The sequence below is a fragment of the Aulonocara sp. 'chitande type north' Nkhata Bay genome, linkage group LG18, assembly GCF_057382095.1.
Source record: "Aulonocara sp. 'chitande type north' Nkhata Bay isolate Kocher_YH1m ecotype deep benthic linkage group LG18, A_spYH_male_GT1.1, whole genome shotgun sequence".
Taxonomy (NCBI): Eukaryota; Metazoa; Chordata; class Actinopteri; order Cichliformes; family Cichlidae; genus Aulonocara; species Aulonocara sp. 'chitande type north' Nkhata Bay.
This window is the reverse complement of record NC_141361.1, coordinates 36507266-36523990: the sequence shown is the minus strand read 5'-3', so window position 1 is coordinate 36523990 and position 16725 is coordinate 36507266. Positions and strand designations below refer to the sequence as shown.

Sequence of the window (16725 nt, the reverse complement as noted above, 5' to 3'; positions counted from 1 at the left end):
TAACAGAGACAGTAAAAGAATTTCTAAAAACAACAAAAAATATTTATATTCTTGTATATCAAGCATTTCCGGTAACTTTTAGTATGCAGAAGGCTCAAATTAACGTGTTATGCAGCAGGTCTTTGCATGAGACACAACTACTAAAGGTGTTTGAGGTGTTTGGGTATTTAAGACCAGCAACCCCAAACAGACATAATTGCAACAAAAATGCCCATTCTTTTCTGACACACACATGCACCAATAGAAAAATGCATTTAAGTTAACTGATTCAGAAATTCAAGAAGTGTAGCTTTAAATTTTACCTTAGGCGTTTCACTCCACAGGAAGTAACGATTTGTGCTATTCATATGAAGCACACAGAAAGGAACCAAAGATCACATATAACATCACAAATTCATTAGACATTTGACAGCAAGGTTCACAGAAACAGGAGTCCTGTCACTCAAATCAATTGCTAACCTATTACAAAATATAGCTAGCAGCAGAAATTTTAATATAATTAAAACTTTTATACCTGCGTGGGTGTTCTCTTACCTCTGACTGTCAACCTTAAGAGAAATGACTGATCCAGTGGCTGACCAGGCTACCTCTCCATTAATAAAGGTTGTAGGTCAACCAAATATGGGAATGAATATCAGAGAAATGGCATCCAGGTTGTCTATCACAAAAAGCATTCTCCAAATTGGGTAGAGCCTGGAGCAGCTATTTGCTGCTCTCACCTTGTGAGCAACAGAGTAATGCACCCACATGGGCATGACAAAGAAGGGTGAAGGAGGAGGTGGGGGAGGCTAGGGCAGATGGTAGTCTGTCTGTCTGTCTGTCTGTCTGTCTGTCTGTCTGTCTGTCTGTCTGTCTGTCTGTCTGTCTGTCTATCTATCTATCTATCTATCTATCTATCTATCTATCATCGTCTGTCTAATTCTAAGTATCAGTATCTAATTAATTATTTGTAAGTAGGTTTAAAACAAATGGTAAGCCAAAACACCATGAGATAGAGATTCAGATATTTTAACCAGGGTTTCTATTTTAGGGAACAATAATTAGGCCGATTTTTTTTTCGGGATGAAAAAAAAAAGGATATTTGTTAATTAGAAGGTAGAGCCACCATGTCATAGGCTTTTGCACTCTGTCGTCTGTTCAACATATGAATACAGTAGGCTAGGATTTGTGTCACTTTAAGCATCTTGACATCTAAAGTTCAACAATAGTCTGTAAAGCAATAGGGTGTAAAATACATTTCAAGAGGAAGAATAAAGAGCAGCTGTTGTCTACAGAGAGGCAAGACAAGGCCAAGGTCGCAGCTGTGAAGTCCCTTTATTATCACTCACCACTGTTCTCAATTAGATCGACACCCTTAGTCTAACCCTGGTCACTCTGCATTCTTTACTTTTCTTTACCAACAATAGATGTGTTCAGATGCAATGCAATCCAACCCAAGTTCATGTTTCATGAAAAAAGGGAATCAAAGGGCTGTAAGTTTTGTACCAAATTAATATTAACAAAATTATAACTCCTCTATTTTACTAAAGAGCATCTGTAATATGATTCTTCTTTTAGCTTCCGTTATCTTTCTGCAGTTCAAGCAAGCATATGAATGGTTCACTGCAACTTTCATGTGTTGTGTTTGTGGGGTCTTCACTCAGCAATATGAGTAGTATAATTGTGTTGCTATGCTAAAATTTGCAGTAAGTCATATTTAATTGATCAAGGAGCATGACCTCCCTAATAGTGTGTCACATGTAATACATGTGTGTATGTTCTATGTTACTGTAACTCGTCATCAGCTGTTTCTGAACAGAGAAGAAAAATCTTGGTCCGTTCAGCAGATCAATAGCACAATAGTATATAAAATGGGTATTTGTTGTACTTGCATGTACATCTCTTGGGTCTTACAAATAACGTTGCCTTCCCCTTTCCTCTACACAGTTTTAATAGACAAAATGATTTCTGGTGGAAGAGCAGTGGGAGTTTTCCTGATGCTGGACTTTATTTCTTGGTTATTGTTGTTATATTATTATTATTGTTATTGTAAAATTATTCATACTGTGTTTCAACTCTGTCTCTATGATAAAGAGACAGAGATATAAGGAAATACACACAGATGTGAACGTTTAATTTCATTTTTGTATTGATTGATTCATTTTGCAAAAAGTTTTAGCCCAACATAAATTAAGAGCTCTACATGCAAAGTGTTCTTAATTTTAGAGGTCATAACTCTTCTCACAAGAATGCAAATTATTTTTGTCTTTCTCCAGATGAAGCAAACCTTTTATTTCATTTAGTTTTCTATTAAATAAATGACCTTTTGCCACTAGAACAAAAGACGAGAGGGCACAAATGACCCCTGACTATGTAGCTATATACTTCAACCTGCTATCAGATGTGACATGCAGCTAGTGCACTTGGCTGGCTTCTGTTGACATGGAATTGTTTTCTTCCCTTTATCCTTGAGCACAAAGATAACTTGTGAAATTCCTGTTGGCTGCCTTTAAGGGCTTGGCGGTTCAGAGTATAGCTTGGGGACAGCTTGTGACGCAAGTAGTTGAGATTGGTTTGTATTTCTTCTTTGACCAGCAGCAACAGGTGATAACCTCAAGGGAACATAACAATATGCTATATATACTATAGCTAGCGTATTGTGGGATAATATATCATTTATATAAAGCAATATACTATAATTAATCTACGTTCAGTGCAAAATGCATGAACAAATAAACCTGTATGTGTTACAAATGAAACCTCTAAAACAAGACAAGGAGGGCAAATCAGCTTTCAAAGTTTCTCATCAGTTTCTTTTCTTTGTTTGTTTGCTGTTGTTTTTTTTGTTTGTTTGTTTGATGAAGGTCTGATGAAGGTCTGGCACAAATTAAATCCTTCTACAACCTCAATTATGTGACTTTCTATCAGATCCCATTTCCTTCTCCTTTACTTATCCTCTGTCTATTCCAGGCTCTAGGAGAGTACTCTTCCAGCCATTTAAGGTCTCATTCCCAGCTGTCCACGGTCTTTGTGTCTTTGACTTTTATGATCACATGAGCACACAAAAGAAGGTGTGAGGCACCTTGCCTCACTTAAGTGTGAAACTAGATCCAGCAAAGCTATTGGCAGAATTTGTCCTATGTTACTGTGAAAGGTCACTTCTAAGTGGTGTTGAACTTTAACAGAGGCTTACAGGAGTTGATTGTTCTCCTCCCTTGTCCTCTTCTCACTCATTCAGACTATGGACCTCTCTATAGGATCAAGTCCAGAGTACTGCTTGTCTTCAGATGAGGTAGTGACCAAGAGATCCTCTCATGAAATATTGAAAAGGTAATGTTGGCCATTTAAAGATTTTATTATCAACTTTTTGTTTTACTTTATGCAGAACTTCTCATTCCTGATTGCGGAAATGGCAAAAATAGAAAACATTTCTTTTAGACCTAATATGCTCATATTGTTAATGTACTATTTCCTGTTGGAGGACACACCAAGACCAGATTATCTGCTGCCAGTCTGTCAAGTCTGCTTGTATCCTGTGCTCCAAATGGCCCTCCCCAGTCTGGCTCCAAAAAGAGAGTGCTTGTTAAAAGAAAGAATGGGCACTACTACTGATGTGAAGGTTAGTAGTTTTCACTTTTATAGTTTAGTTTTTCAGTATGTTAGCCTTTAGTCATATCAAAATGGAAAGAAATAGTCAGAAATAAATGGTTGTGTCTCTGGATGATGTCCAGTTTTCTATACCCGAAAGAAGTAGTGAGAAGATGGCTCATATTTATGCAAAAAGAGTAGTCTGTGAGCTTGTTTTGTTAATTATCTATTGTGGGTGCATGTGGAGTAGAAATGTCTCACTTATCAAGCACTGTGTCATTTACAGTTCTGTACATAAGCATATTGTTCTTAGTAGCTTCCTAGAGTAATAATAATAATAATAGTTCAAGACTACATTCATAAAATTCTTCTGCATTTTCTAGTTGGTAGTGTCATTTAAGTAAGTGTTATAGAAAAAAAATGGATTTATTTTCTTATTTGAATCAATCAACCTGAATTCTGCAGTCCTCTCTTCACATGTCACTAATTATTCTTTTAAAGTCTTCTTCAATACCATTGTCACCTATTTTAATCTCATTTAAATCCAGAACACCCAAAAAACATTTAAAAAAATGTTAGATGTCATGCTACAGGGAAATATAAAACATATAAAATGACTGAAATTTTAAAGAAAATGACAAAGCAAACTCTTCTTATCATGTAACATGTAGAGTAAGTTCCATTATCAAACTATAAGAAATGGATCTGTGAGCGCCATCTGGTGGTCATTTGATGTTTGACTGACTTCTGATGAATGAGGTATAAAAGCTGCCTAGTAATAATACCGTTGTCTACCTTACAAAATAAAGCGCCGAGGCGACTGGTGTTGTGATTTGGAACTATATAAATAAAATTGAATTGAATTAATAATAGTCCCAATGGGAACGACTTTGTCATTTATAAGCTACACATAGTTTTCTGCAACACATTTTTTATTTCTAAAAGCTCAAAGAAATTGATTTAGTGACCATGGTTTCGAATTTTGTATTCTCTACTATATTGAATACCAAAATGCTTTTTTTATTGTAATGTATTAGTTTTTGTGATTTTGTCTGAAATCACAGTAAGTACAACTGACAACTTGTTCCCTCCTTTCATTGGAAAGAAGTGTGAGAGGGAAAACTACATATTACTATATCTATGGGGAAATTCAGTCAAATTACCGATACATTCTTTATAATGCAATTCTTTAATACCAGTAATAGACATTTAAAACATAACACTTTCACTTTATCTTTGTTGCTATCCTTTTAGTTAATTTTGATCTTATTTTTCTACTAGTTTGGTTCAAATTTTATATTTTTTTGTTTTGTAAAATCAAGTTTGGTTCTCACCAGTATAAACAGCAAACACTTTTATCAATGAAACTCACAACACTGTTTGAGATGCTCATTAACTTTATTCTACTAAACAAAAACACATGCATAGGGAGACTTCATTGCAGGACCAAGAGGTGTCTCAGAAATGATCATTTCAAGGTGAACTTCATTCTTCATCAAGTCCTTTCTGAAACAAGAAAGAGGGGAAAAGAGGATCATTAGTGATCATTTTTTGATTTGAAAAGAAGAGCTGGATTGTAAATGAAGTGAAAACAGTCAATGCTCACTCTACAGTGATTCTGCAGTGAGACTACAATGCATGCTTTCGCTTTTATTTTTGTCAATGATCCTTGAGATAAAAAGCTAGAATTTGTGTTGGTGATCTGTCAGCAGGATGCTAAGAGTCCTACTATTCCGGACTAACACTTTTTTTTAACATGTACACATACGAACCTTTGATCCCACATCACGGCTTTTGGCGCGCAGCTTGTTGACCTGAGACTCGGCAATGTCAGCTCGCTCCTCAGCTTCATCGAGCTCATGTTGAAGTTTGCGGAACTTGGTAAGATTACTGTTGGCCTGTTCCTCCTGTAGAATAGAAGCACAATATTGTTTGTAAAGAAAATATTCAGTCAGTGGTCAGATGTAAGGGCGGTATTTAAAATCTGTATAACTTACAGCTTCCTCTGCAGCCTTCTTGTAGGACTTGACCTTTAGCTGCAGCTTGTCCACCAAATCTTGAAGACGTGCTAGATTTTTGCGATCTTCTTCGGTCTAATTAGTACAAATTTTTACATAGTTTTGTTTCTGAGTGTAATTTCCATCAGACAAGCTAACTGGTTAAGAATTTAAGTTACCTGATAAGTAAGCTCCTTGATACGCCTTTCATACTTTCTTACTCCCTTCACAGCATCGCTGGCCTTTTTCTGCTCATTTTCCACCTCATTTTCAAGTTCCTTGACCTATAAAATTCAGATCCCACAACAAAATTCAGATAACATCACTTAAATTTAGACCAGCTATTTATTTGATATATAGATGCTGTAGTCAAAGAGATTATAGGGAGAGACTGAAGTGTTATACCCACCCTGGCCTCGAGCTTCTGAATCTGCTTCTTGCCTCCCTTCATGGCGATCTGCTCAGCTTCATCCAGGCGGTGCTGCAGGTCTTTGATGGTTTGCTCCATGTTCTTCTTCATTCGCTCCAGATGAGCGCTGGTGTCCTGCTCTTTCTTCAGCTCCTCTGCCATCATGGCAGCATCAGTGATGGCCTTCTTGGCCTTCTCCTCTGCATTCCTGCACTCCTGCACTGCCTCCTCCACTTCAGTTTGAAGCTGGGATGTATCAGCCTCCAGCTTCTTCTTTTGGTTTATTAGGCTGGTGTTCTGGTGTTCAGATGAAAAATATGATTTTTTAAATTCCTGAGTATATTTTCAATAGATAGTTTCTGTATCAAGTCTTCTCCAGTCTTACCTGTGAGTGCAGTAGCTGCACTCTCTCACTGACATCCAGCAGCTCTTGCTCTGCAAGTTTGCGGCTTCTCTCCGTTTGATCCAGAGCTGCTCTCAGCTCCTCCACTTCAGCCTGAAGAAGGTTGTTGCGTCGCTCAACAATGGCAATGTTTTCCTTCATATCATCACTGGCTCGCAGAGAGTCGTCCAGCTGAAGTTGAGTATCCTTGAAGATAAAAACCCCCAAAATTTTAACTGATGTTTCACTTTGGTTTTGATTTTTGTTTCAAAGAAGTAGAACTGCTTGTTTATTCAGACCTTCAGATGGGCATGGACGGCCTTAAGTTGTTTCTGAGCCTCAGCTGCCTGCCTGTTAGCCTGGCTTAGCTGGATCTCCATCTCATTGAGGTCTCCCTCCATCTTCTTTTTCAGACGCAGGGCCTCGTTCCTGCTGCGAGTCTCAGCCTCCAGAGAGCTTTGAAGAGTATCCACAGTTCGCTGGTGGTTTCTTTTCGATTGCTCCATTTCTTCATCTTTCTCAGCTAGCTTGCGCTCAATGTCCGCCTTTACTTGGTTAAACTCAAGTTGGGCTCTGAGAATCTTCCCTTCCTCATGCTCCAGTGTGGCCTGTCACAAATAGAAATTAGACACAATGACTACATAACTTGTAATGAATTAATCCTCACAACCTAAAATCTTTCAAATTTGAAAAAGGCCAGTATGCAGCAGCTTACCTCTGCTTCCTCCAGAGCTGTCTGTATCTCAGACTTCTCTTGTTCCAACTGCTTTCGAATCTTCTCAAGCTCATGAATATTCTTTCCACCTTCGCTAATTTGTTCAGTGAGGTCAGATATTTCCTCTGAGGGCATATTGTAAAAAATAAATGCCGTTATACTGTGAACAAACTGTTCATGTATGATTTTAATGGGTAATTAAGTCACCTTGTAAGTTCTTGTTCTCTCTCTTCATGGTCTCCAAATGTTCAAGAGATTCTTCATAGGAGTTCTTCAGTTTGAAGAGCTCAGTGCTCAGAGACCTGGCATCTTTCTGAGAGCTCTCCAGCTCTGTTTGAGACTCCTCGTACTTCTGTTTCCACTCTGCCAAGACCTACAAGAAAGTTTTCATTTTAGATAAAAGATTGACCTTCCGCTTCAGTGAAATAATAAGTGCCGGATGAAAACCTTGTCAAAGTTTCTTTGTTTCTTGTCCAGAGCAGCGGCAGCAGCATTAGACCTCTCTACATCCACCATGAGATCTTCAATCTCATTCTGCAGCCTGTGTTTGGTCTTCTCCAGAGAGGAACATTTAGCATTCACTGCTTCAACAGCCTCCTCAGCCTCCTGCAGACGCTGAGCCAGCTTCTTTCTAGGTGATGAAAATATGTATTTGTGGTTAAACGCTCTTTACCTTTGCTGAGTTAGTGGACTTAGTGTATTTGGCTTACTTGGCCTCTTCTAGTTCTTCAGTCCTCTGGATGGCATCAGTTTCATACTTGGTTCTCCACTGAGCCACCTCAGAGTTGGCCTTGGACATGCTACGTTGCAGTTCAGCTTTAGCCTCCTGCTCCTCCTCATACTGCTCCCTGAGCAGGTCACAGTCATGGCGAGAAGACTGCACTGCATGGGCTAATGCATTCTTGGCCTAAAAGAAAATGTATCTTTATGCACTGGGTGTACCAATGGTCTCTACCTAATGAGGTTACACTGATGATTATTTGCTACCTTGACTTCTTCCTCCAGTTGTCTTTTCAGGTCTTCAATTTGCTGAGTGTACGACTGTTTTCCTCTCGTGAGTTGAGACACCAGAGAATCCTTTTCCTCAAGCTGCCTCAAAAGTTCACCTTATTTAAGCATAACATTCAATTCAGTACCGCACACTGGCACAACTAAAATATGCTGTTCAGGTCTAATGCATACCGTTCTCAGTTTGAAGCTTTGCTTTCTGCATGGTGAAGTCATTGATGGCACGCTGTCCCTCTTCTGATTTTGTTTTATATTCATTCATCTGGTCTTCCAGAGACCTGCACATTTTCTCCAAGTTGTTCTGTGAACAAAAAGCAGTAGATGGCCAATCATGTACACAATTATAAAATTAATGTTTGATTTGGCAATGAGAACAATCCCTAATACCTGAAAGTAACTTACCTTTGCCTTGACAATTTGTTCCATATTGGAGACCACATCATCCAGCTCCAGTCTGAGCTCACTCTTCTCCTTCTCCAGTTTCTGCTTGACTCTCTGCAGGTTGTCAATCTGCTCTCCCAGCTCAGCAACACTGTCGGCTTGTTTCTTCCTGAGTGTGGCAGTAGTGGCTTCGTGGTGCAGAGTGGCCTCTTCGAGGTCTCTGCGCAGTTTCTGGAACTCGGCCTCCCTCTTCTTGTTCATCTCAATCTGGGCAGCTGTGGCTCCTCCAGCCTCCTCCAACCTCTCACTGATCTCCTCCAGCTCTCTGGCCAGGTCAGCTCTCTGCTTCTCCACCTTGGCTCGAGCAGCTCTCTCTGCCTCAAGCTCTTCCTCCAGCTCCTCAATACGAGCCTAGACCAAAATCAAGGCACACCATGCCATGAAATTTTGTTGCTCTACGTTACTTTTCACCACTTTTCACACTTTGTTCTATTCTTTTATCACCTGCAACTCCTTCAGTTTTTTCTGGAGCTGGGCACTCATTACTTGTTCATCTTCTATTTTACCGTTCAGTTGACTAATCTCAAAATCTTTCCTGTGGATGGAAAAAATATATTTTGCTGGTACAAAATAACTTTGTTATGAAAACAAGTGTTAGAAGTTCAGTTCTTAATTCTTACTTCTTCAGCCTCTCTTCGAGCTGCTGCTTATCATTTTCTAGGTCCATGATACTTTCTTGAGCTAACTTGAGGTCTCCTTCAAGCTTCCTCTTTGCTCGCTCAAGGTCCATACGGACTTTCTTTTCTTGTTCTAAAGACCCCTCAAGCTGTGGGGAAAAAAGTAAATATATATAAAATGTAAATACATAAAAAAGTATTATTATTTAAAAGTTCTTACATCATCCACTTGCTGCTCCAGCTTAGTCTTGGCCTTGGTCAGAGTGTTGACTTTGTCTTCCTCACTCTGCAGGTCGTCCAGAGTTTGCTGATGAGCTTCCTGTAAAGCTTTCTTTTCCTTGGTCAGCTTGGCAATGATCTCATCCTGAGCAGCCATCTCTTCAACAAGGTTCTTGACCTGTTGCAGGTAAATGATGGTATTACAAATTCTGTGCACAGTTTAGAAACGTCTCTTTTTCATACCCTTGTTGTCAGAAATAGAAACATCAAGTACCTTGTTCTCAGTGGCATGCTTCTCCTTCTCCACTTTAGCTAGAGTTAACTCTAAGTCATCGATGTCTTTCTTCAGCTCGGAGCACTCGTCCTCCAGCTTCCTCTTCTTAGCAGTCAGTTCTGCATTCATCTCCTCCTCATCCTCCAGTCTCTCTGTCAGCTCTTTGATTTTGGCCTCCAGCTGAATTTTGCTCTTGATCAGCCCCTCACATCTTTCTTCAGCATCACATAGATTGTCTTGCTCCTGAAGACAAAAAGTATGACATACGCATTAAGCCGACAAACACACACAATACATGTGATGTTGATATTTGTTGTCATACTGTAAGAAACAATCCTTTAACATACAGCCTGAACTTGGAGCTGCAGGTCGTTCTTTTCTTGGAGAAGAGTGACCATTTTCTCTTCCAGTTCTTTCCTGCGGGCTTCTGATTTTGCATAAGCCTCTTTCAGTTTGGCAAACTCTTCCTTCATGTTGGCCATCTCTTTCTCAGTCTCTGCTGACTTCAGCAGAGGTTTGATCTTGAAGAACATCTTCATCCAGGGCCAATTTTTGACCCCCATGAAGGCACGGATGTTCCACTGGATCACAAGAAGAGCATCCCTGCAGACATTTGACTTGTAAAAAATTCTGTAGTAATCCAGACTCTGCTTATTTAATGTCAATGAATCGTTTTTTCAGTCTTCAGTTTGTGAGTGTGAAAGTATCTATTATATCTAAATAAACCTGAAAATATTAATTGTCAGAGTAAATTGTTTAATGTTGCCATTGTTGTACTTAAATTTGTAAACTTTGCCTTAAACAGCATGTTTAGATATTCTTTTGTTCTCCTCCCCAGCCTGTTGAATGCTGGGGAGGCTGGAATGTTTAACCGCAGGCACAGTCCATGTGAGATTCTGGTTTCCTTATCTTGTGGAGGATGTTCACTCACGGCCATTTAGCCATACTCATCTAGCCTAACCATTAAACCATTAAAGTTAGGCCATATACGGGTGTGGGGAGATGTCCTGTGGACAACTAGGAAATGTGGTTAAACAGTTGTAAGCATATATTGTGTGGCGGGAAGTCATGTATACACACACACACACACACACACACACACACACACACACACACACACACACACACACACACACACACACACACACACAGTGTTTTAACTTTTTGTGACCATATGGGTGGTGCTTGTATTCACTGAATAAAAGGCTGCAGGGAAGGCTGTTTCTTTGAAGTTGGCTGGGAAACAGGTGAGGAGCGTTCAGCTCCAAGAGCCTGGTTCCGACCAGCCTTCCCTTGCTATCAAGTAAAGACCGGTTAAGTTGTTGTCTTGCTTTCTTCATGGGTGATGAGTCTCTGAGCTAGCGGGCCTGCTAAAGCGCAGAACCAACATTAATGAATAAATAAATTACGTTCTTTATTTAATTTGTACCCTTTATGAAGATGTTTTCAGTGTTCCAAGGAAAATAAAATAGCTTGCTAGGATAGTGTAAGGTATTGAGACTACAATACAGTGTCAGAGGACTTTTACACCAAACTCATTTGGTTCAAACTTTTGGACTTCACCTGATCCTAAAAGTAATGTTGTGAAACCTCCTCAAAACTAAAGACCATAGCATACAACCTAGCGGTGTTTTTGACTTTCAGTTAATGAAAGGAAGACGAATGCTACCTTTATTAAAATGTTTTGTCATTTCTTTGATATTCCATTTTTCATGTAACTTTTGAACTGATTTGAAATCGGAGTTTCATTGTACCAAATACCTGCGTTCAACAATCTTCTGAAATTCAATTCTTGCAAGAACACCTCGGGATCTTGCTTGTATCCTCGTGATGATTAGAGCTAAACGGTCATCTCGCATCTCCTCCAGCAGTCCAAGCAACCCAGCTTTGAAGAATACCTAAGATCAAGAAACCCATGTTGAAGGCACTTTTTGTGTGTGTTAGAATTACTCTTGACCACTTTATTATCATCATGGACATGATAACACCAAGAATAACAGCATATGCCAAAATTTGTTCTATCAGTACTGACCTTGGTGTGACCCAGTTTGTACTGGTTGTGATCTATATCCAAAGAGCCCAAAAGCTTCTCTGAAGCCTTTTTGTTATCGATGAACTGTCCTTCAGGAATAGCACTTGGGTTTAAAATGCGATACCTGGGGGAAAAAAGTGAGCATTTCAACTTTATTTTATATTACATAAAATGTCAAACCACAAAAACACACCAGAATGGATAACTAAGAAATTTGATGTTGCTTATATTTTCCAATTATCTAACAGACACCTCTGCTTGAAATCTCCATAGAGGATCCTGTTGGGGAAACCCTTTCTGCAGATCCTGATGCCTTCCAGCACACCGTTACAGCGCAGCTGGTGCATCACCAGAGGGTTCTCCATGGCCCCTGGAGTCTTGGTCTCGTTGGGGATGATGCAGCGTACAAAGTGAGGGTGAGTTGACCTCAAGTTGGTCATCAGCTTGTTCAAGTTCTCCTGATAGCACATCATAGAGAAAAGAATTGCCATTGTCCTTCAAAATACATTACAATTCGAAATGACTTTTAAGGTCCTAAATTCAGGAATAATGTTTCTATTAACCAATCTATAACATGTACAGTTATACTGATATTACCCTGTGCAAAGCTGATACAGTTTGGAAGGAAGAACCTTTCTTCTTGGTTCCACCTTTGCCCTTCCCACCAGATTCAGCTGTAAGATACAGTTGTTATTTGTGGGAAAGTGGGCAGGGGAAGGTTGGGCTAGTAGCTTATTACATGATGCTTTAATAATCACTTGTAAACTAAGATGCTAGTAATTTTTTAAAACCTACCCGAGTCAGCTCCTGCATAATTTGCAAAGAGAGTTGCAAGAAGTTTGACGGTCGACTTTTGGTACAATGCCACAACAGTCTCATTCAGAGGATCCTTGTTCTTCACCAACCAGTTGTTGATATTATAATCAACAGTTCCAGCGTAGTGAACCAGGGCAAAATGAGCCTCTGGTTTTCCTTTGACAACTCTGGGCTTCTGGAAGTTGCTGGATTTTCCCAGGTGGTTGTCATAGAGCTTAGCTTTAAAGGTGGCATCACTGGCTTTGGGGAACATGCACTCCTCTTCAAGGATGGACATGATACCCATGGGCTAAAGGACAGAAAGTATAAGTGTTTGTTAAAGACTATATTTGCATTAGTTTTAGCTGAACATGTAATTGTACAGTGTTTCACCTTTTCAATCAGGTCGATACAGGCCTGCAGATCCATGCCAAAGTCAATGAAAGTCCATTCGATGCCCTCTTTCTTGTACTCTTCCTGCTCCAGTACAAACATGTGGTGGTTGAAAAATTGTTGCAGTTTTTCGTTGGTGAAGTTGATGCACATCTGCTCAAAGGTGTTGAACTGAAGCGAGACGGACAACAGTATGATCAGGATTTAAATTGTGTTTTACATCCAGGACTACCATATAAGAAGAATATAATATTTCCAAACTCACATCAAAGATCTCAAATCCAGCAATGTCAAGCACCCCAATAAAATACTGCCGAGGCTGTTTGGTGTCCAGGGACTGGTTGATTCTTATTACCATCCACAGAAACATCTTCTCATACACTGACTTTGACAGCGCACCGATAGCATAGTTCACCTAACAAGGAAATGCATAAAAGTACACCTTGATAAAGTTTAGGGAATTATTTTGGAATTCTCCAAAAGTTTCATATTATCTCACCTGGGCCACATTTTGTCCCTTGGTGACCCACTCGTTTCCTACTTTGACTCTTGGGTGACAGAGACCTTTGATGAGGTCAGCAGAGTTCAGGCCCATCAGATAAGCTACTTTGTCAGCATCTGTGGCAAAATAGCAGTTTTGATTTAAAGTCATCAGTGCCCACAGAGATCCTCACTGACTGTAGTTTGTCAATAGTCTTCTCTCACCTTCAGTACCATCAGCCTCTGCCTGCTCTTCTCTCTGCTTCTGTTTAAACTTCATGTTGCCATAGTGCATGATTGCACCAGTAAGTTTGTAAATACTGTTCTTCTCTTCTTGAGTGAAGCCCAGAACATCAAAGGCTTCCTGACAAAAATCAAAAACATTATTTTACTATTTTCGTTTTTGCTTTTGAATTTTCGACTAAAATTGCCGCAGTGCATCTAAGATTCAACTCACATCAGTGGCCATCAGCTCTTCAGAATCATTGATAGAGGCTACTGTTGTCTCTCCTTGGGAGATGAAGGCGTAGTCATAAGGGTTGTTGGTAATGAGCAGCATCTCTAAGGAGATAGAAAAATATAAAATTACAAAATGTCTAGCTGTTTTCCATATAGTGATAGTTCTTAAGGTTAATGACTGTGTACCCAGAAGTTCAGGCTTTATCTGAGACAGGATCTGGTAGAAAATGTGGTAGTCCCTCTCAGCTTTGAGCTGGAAGGTCACACGAGACTTTTCTAGAAGGTCTGTAAGAGAAATCAATTATTTGTAACTTATCTGGTATACAGATAAGTTGCATGTAATAGTTAAGTCTACTTTCAAATTTTCCACATAAACACAGTTACTTACAAGTTTCAATGTCAGCAGAGGCCAGCTTTCCTCGGTTGTCAAAGTGAATACGGATGAATTTCCCCTGTTAGGTGGAAAAAAGCAGATTTTAGTCATCATATAGCCATGCACAGGGTTGGTGTGACAAAGGAGAATGCAAGGGATAGAGTGAAGTTGAGGCAGATATTCCACTGTGGTGACCCCTAAAGGGAGTAGCTAGAAGAAAAAGATGGAGATGATAAAGGGAAAGAAGAATCTAAAGACACTCACAAATCTGGAGGAGTTGTCATTCCTGATGGTCTTGGCATTGCCAAAGGCCTCTAGAGCGGGGTTAGCCTGGATAATTTGATCCTCCAGGGTTCCCTGATGTGAAAATCAAAGACAAGATCTAAAGTGCAAAGCTTCCCAAGTGGAATTGTGATTGTGAAAAGCATCTTGAGGCACTTGTTGCTGTGATTTGGTGCTATACACATACCCATGAATTGAACTGAATTGAATTGAATTGAATTGAAAATGTTTGAAAACCTTCTTCTCTGCAGCTGGATCTTTCTTCCCACTTGGGACAGCAGCAATGCTGGCAAAGTACTGAATGACACGCTTGGTGTTGACAGTCTTTCCAGCTCCAGATTCTCCACTGAGTAGAAAAAGACATACATTTCAAGACCAAGAAGTATAACTCTTAACTGCTGAAAAAAGACCCTTGTTGGTAAAGTTACTTACGTGATAAGGATTGACTGGTTTTCTCTGTCTGTCAGCAAGAGAATATCAGAAAATCAGGGAAAATGCGACGATGTCCAAACAAAATGTCAATCAAGATGAATGCTAAAAGGGATATTTGTACCTGCCAGCATGTACTGGTAGGCATTGTCAGAGATGGAGAAGATATGAGGAGGAGCTTCAGTCCTCTTCTTTCCTCTGTAGGCAGCAACCACCTCCTGATTGTAGACTGGCAGCCACTTGTAGGGATTGACAGTCACACAGAACAACCCAGAGTAGGTCTGATAGTTGGTGAAAAGAGGAGAGCAAAGTGTCAAATATGTAGAATTTGTGGGAGGGCAGTTAGTGTGTTGTGCTGTCAGCTCACGTAGATCATCCACGCTGCGTAACGCTCTTTGAGGTTAAACAGCACAGCTGGTTCATGGAGGAAGGTGAACATCGCCATGTCTTCAATTTTATCGAACTTTGGCGGGTTCTGAGGGTGCACATCGCACTCCTTCACTGTGACGGTCTGCAAATGGAAATCAAACAGTTAACAGCCATGTTAACCAAAACAGCACCAAAGTCCTTCGTAGACACATGTACACACTTATGCAGAACCTGAACTTTATTCACCTTTCCAAATTCGGTGTCAGCAGTGACTTTGTCGCCATCGCGGCTAGTGATGGTTGCTTTAACGTACTCAACTTCAGGGTCAGGAACGAAGCACTCTTTCTTCATATCAAATGGGCGAGTCTGGGCCTCCAGACGCTCCTTATCTGACTTTCTCAGGTAAGGAGCCGCCGCCCCAAACTCTTTCATTGCAGCATCCCCCATTTTTCAACCTGTTACAAATGTGAACGTTAGTCTCTAACAATGAATGCAAGCTAGAATCATTCATTGACGATTATTAACGGTGTGAACTGCAGTCGTTTAGCCATCAGTTACCAGGTAAAGTGCGAAAAGATGCAGGAATAAGCTACAACATCAAAACAGAAGAACAGCAATCATGTCATTACAATGCAGTGTTCTGCTGCAAAATCTTGTATTATGACATTCATGTGAGTGTCACACGTACCACTCTCATAACTGTTGTTGCAGACCAAGAATGCCACCCGCCCACCCACTCATGACATTTTTTTATTGCTGCAATAGTGTGGTGTCAGTCAAAAACTAATATGTACAGAGGCAAAAGACTTTCAGTCAGTTTTATTTACGTTGCCGAATTACAAAATCTCAGCTTTGCCTCAAGCTGCCGTACAATCCTTACACCATTCAAAACTCGTGTTTTAATACTTTGAATTTCAATACAGAATTATGCCATAAAAACCATGATGAGAATAGACACCCACTTACTTAGAGTATTAACAATAAAACTTGCACATTTCTAGTTAAACCACAAAAACGTAAGTCCTAACTGAGGGTCATTCCCGTTCAACTCAAACCAAGCACAGCTTTTACCTAGGGTGGGTTGGATTCCAAAAAGAAGAGCAGGATCTGTCAGGACTTGCTGTTTAGACCAGAAGAAAAAGCAAAACAAGAAAAATTCCATTACCACTACCACACAGCATCATAATTTATTACCCCACACTAATACGATGTACATGTAAAGTATGGTGACCTTCTATTCTGAACATTAAATTATATGTAAATGTTTTGCTTACCTTTGACTCTAAACCTTCAATCAAGTGGAGTGAAGAGCCCTGCAGCTGACATCTGCCCTTCATCCTTTAATAAAGGTTCTTTATCCACCAAATATGGCCTGAATTTTTGGAGAAAGGTTACACATTAAAAAAGCATTCTCCTAATTGGGTAAGTTGTACTGCTGCTATTTGTTGTGTTCACCTTGTGACAAGCAGGGCGAGAACAATACA

The 16725-nt window shown here is 39.8% G+C and overlaps 1 protein-coding gene across 1 annotated transcript; it reads right to left on the bottom strand.

Annotated features, from left to right (window-relative positions):
• Positions 1-5052: 5052 nt before the first annotated feature.
• LOC147309114 (myosin-7-like) lies at positions 5053-15712 on the bottom strand. Its single transcript, XM_086273307.1, has 37 exons — positions 15488-15712; positions 15240-15383; positions 14997-15153; positions 14876-14903; positions 14681-14789; positions 14426-14518; positions 14177-14240; positions 13975-14073; positions 13787-13890; positions 13555-13693; positions 13349-13467; positions 13115-13264; positions 12850-13020; positions 12457-12766; positions 12259-12335; positions 11914-12119; positions 11662-11785; positions 11391-11527; positions 9977-10232; positions 9630-9872; positions 9357-9533; positions 9140-9285; positions 8964-9054; positions 8481-8870; positions 8253-8379; positions 8058-8176; positions 7781-7977; positions 7518-7701; positions 7278-7443; positions 7071-7195; positions 6655-6963; positions 6359-6562; positions 5974-6270; positions 5744-5848; positions 5565-5660; positions 5340-5474; positions 5053-5073 (listed from the first exon to the last, which is right to left on the bottom strand). The coding sequence occupies exons 1-37, from the start codon at positions 15686-15688 to the stop codon at positions 5053-5055; spliced, it is 5820 nt and encodes a 1939-aa protein (XP_086129433.1). The 5' UTR covers positions 15689-15712.
• Positions 15713-16725: the final 1013 nt, after the last annotated feature.

What these genes read in the sequence shown, in the direction of transcription:
- LOC147309114 (XM_086273307.1), bottom strand. Translation starts at nt 15,688, where the DNA reads ATGGGGGATGCTGCAATGAAAGAGTTTGGGGCGGCGGCTCCTTACCTG. An exon ending in ATCCAGCTGCAGAGAAGAAG is followed by an intron (nt 14,519 to 14,680) that starts GTTTTCAAACAT and finishes TTTTCACATCAG; the next exon opens with GGAACCCTGGAGGATCAAAT. An exon ending in AACAAAGAAACTTTGACAAG is followed by an intron (nt 7,444 to 7,517) that starts GTTTTCATCCGG and finishes ACTTTCTTGTAG; the next exon opens with GTCTTGGCAGAGTGGAAACA.